The 1,650-nt window shown below is 59.0% G+C and overlaps 1 protein-coding gene across 1 annotated transcript; it reads left to right on the top strand.

The window, feature by feature from the left end:
- Nucleotides 1–7: 7 nt before the first annotated feature.
- Nucleotides 8–1,087, top strand: ZSWIM1 (zinc finger, SWIM-type containing 1; the record flags this gene model as incomplete). The annotated part of the gene is made up of 2 exons (XM_009580235.1): nucleotides 8–310; nucleotides 383–1,087. Coding segments are annotated over 2 exons (1,008 nt in total), but the record flags the coding sequence as incomplete, so codon positions are not given.
- Between the last annotated feature and the right edge of the window lie 563 nt (nucleotides 1,088–1,650).

The raw sequence follows: 1,650 nt of genomic DNA on the forward strand, positions 1-1,650 counted from the left end.
CGTGCACTGGGAGCAGAGCTGGGGGGAGAGCAGTAACTACTTTAGGGACCTGGAGATGGTCACCCAGGTTTTAAGCCAGGTTTTCAGTGCTGGGCTCTCTCTGGAGAGCTGCATCACCTCCTTAGCCCAGCACTACCAAAAGTGTGTTTCTAAGAGCCCTCCTGATGCCATGATGTGCTCTGCTCCCTATCCTGATCACCGTGCTGCTCGGGCAGCTCTCCAGAGCCTGCCTGCCTTTGGTTTGCTTCTCACCCCTCTGGCGTGCCAGGGTAAGCCATCTCAGAGCTCCAAACAGGCCTCCCCCACCACAGCAGCAGCTCAGCAGCAGCGGCCGGGGGCAGCCTCTCTCACAGCTGCTAAGAGTCCCGTGATTGTTCTCCAGAGTCCACTGGCAGCTCCTCGGCTCCCCATGGCTCTTCAGCATCAGCCTGAAATCCCCCAGGCTCTCCTCCTCCAGCGCGAGCCTGCGAGCCCTCAGTCCTCATCAGATCCTTCATCTCCTGCGGCTAAACTGGAGGCCACAGAAAACCTGGAGGGTGACAGCGAGAAGGAGATTAACCGAAGGACTGAAGAACGCATCAAGCAGTCTTTGAGCGATATTTGCACGGAGCCCGCTGCCAGGCTGTGCCTGAGTGAGTTTGCAGTGGTTCAGAAGTCCGTGCAGCTGATAGGCACCAGGGAGGACGCTCTCAGCATACAGGTCCTGGAGGATGCCCACAGGGTGGACCTGAAAGGCCTGAGCAGGTGCACTTGCCACTTCAACCAGATGTTCCAGCTGCCCTGCCGGCACATCCTGGCCGTGCTGAATTCGGACAGGAAGACCTTGCAGCCGGAGATGCTCGGCAGACAGTGGCAGAAGGGATGCGATGCTCGTCAGGCTGGGCGAGACGGTGCTGATGGCCTCTTGGAGATCCTGAAGAGCTCCTGGAACAAGTCTTTGGATAAATCCCTGGTGGTGTCCTTCCTCACGGCAGAGATCGGCCGGCTTCTCACCCACTGCAGTGGCGAGGAGTTTGAGCGCAGGTACAGAACCCTCCGGGAGCTGGCTGACAGCTGGATCGGGCCCTACATCAAGGTGAAGCTCTAGCACCGAGCGGGAGCTAAGCTGGCCGCTCCGCATGCGGGTCCTTGGGAGCAGCGGGGCAGCAGATGTGTTCATTGCTCCACCACTGTCCCCGCTTCCCCCTTGACTCCCCTCAGCCTGTCACTCCCTCGGGGCTCGGCATGGAAGGGGCAGTTTGGGTCCTTTATCTGCCGAGCGAGCGTTGCCTTTTGCACGGGGCAGCTGACGAACCGGATTGGGAACTCCAGATTGCACTGGAATGGGAAACCAGCTGCTGACCTGACTAACAGGAGATGTGGCTGGGAGCCAGCCACGGGTGGTGCAGCGTGAGGGGTGATAGTATAATAACATGTGACAAAATTATTTGATCCGTGGCCAGTGCCTGCAGGTCATTCCAGCATCCTGCTGCGAGGTGTTGTGCAACAAAGCCAATAAATCAGCCTTGTATCGCTGGGGAGCTGCGTCTGTCTCTGCGCCAGCTGCGGCCACCCCTCCCTGCCGGCAGGACGGGACAGTGGGGCTCACTCAGCCCATGAGATCAGTTAGGGCTTTGAACAGCACTTCTTGGTGGTCTTGCCTTGTTGCGG

Source organism: Fulmarus glacialis, unplaced genomic scaffold (genome assembly GCF_000690835.1).
Source record: "Fulmarus glacialis isolate BGI_N327 unplaced genomic scaffold, ASM69083v1 scaffold22126, whole genome shotgun sequence".
Taxonomy (NCBI): domain Eukaryota; kingdom Metazoa; phylum Chordata; class Aves; order Procellariiformes; family Procellariidae; genus Fulmarus; species Fulmarus glacialis.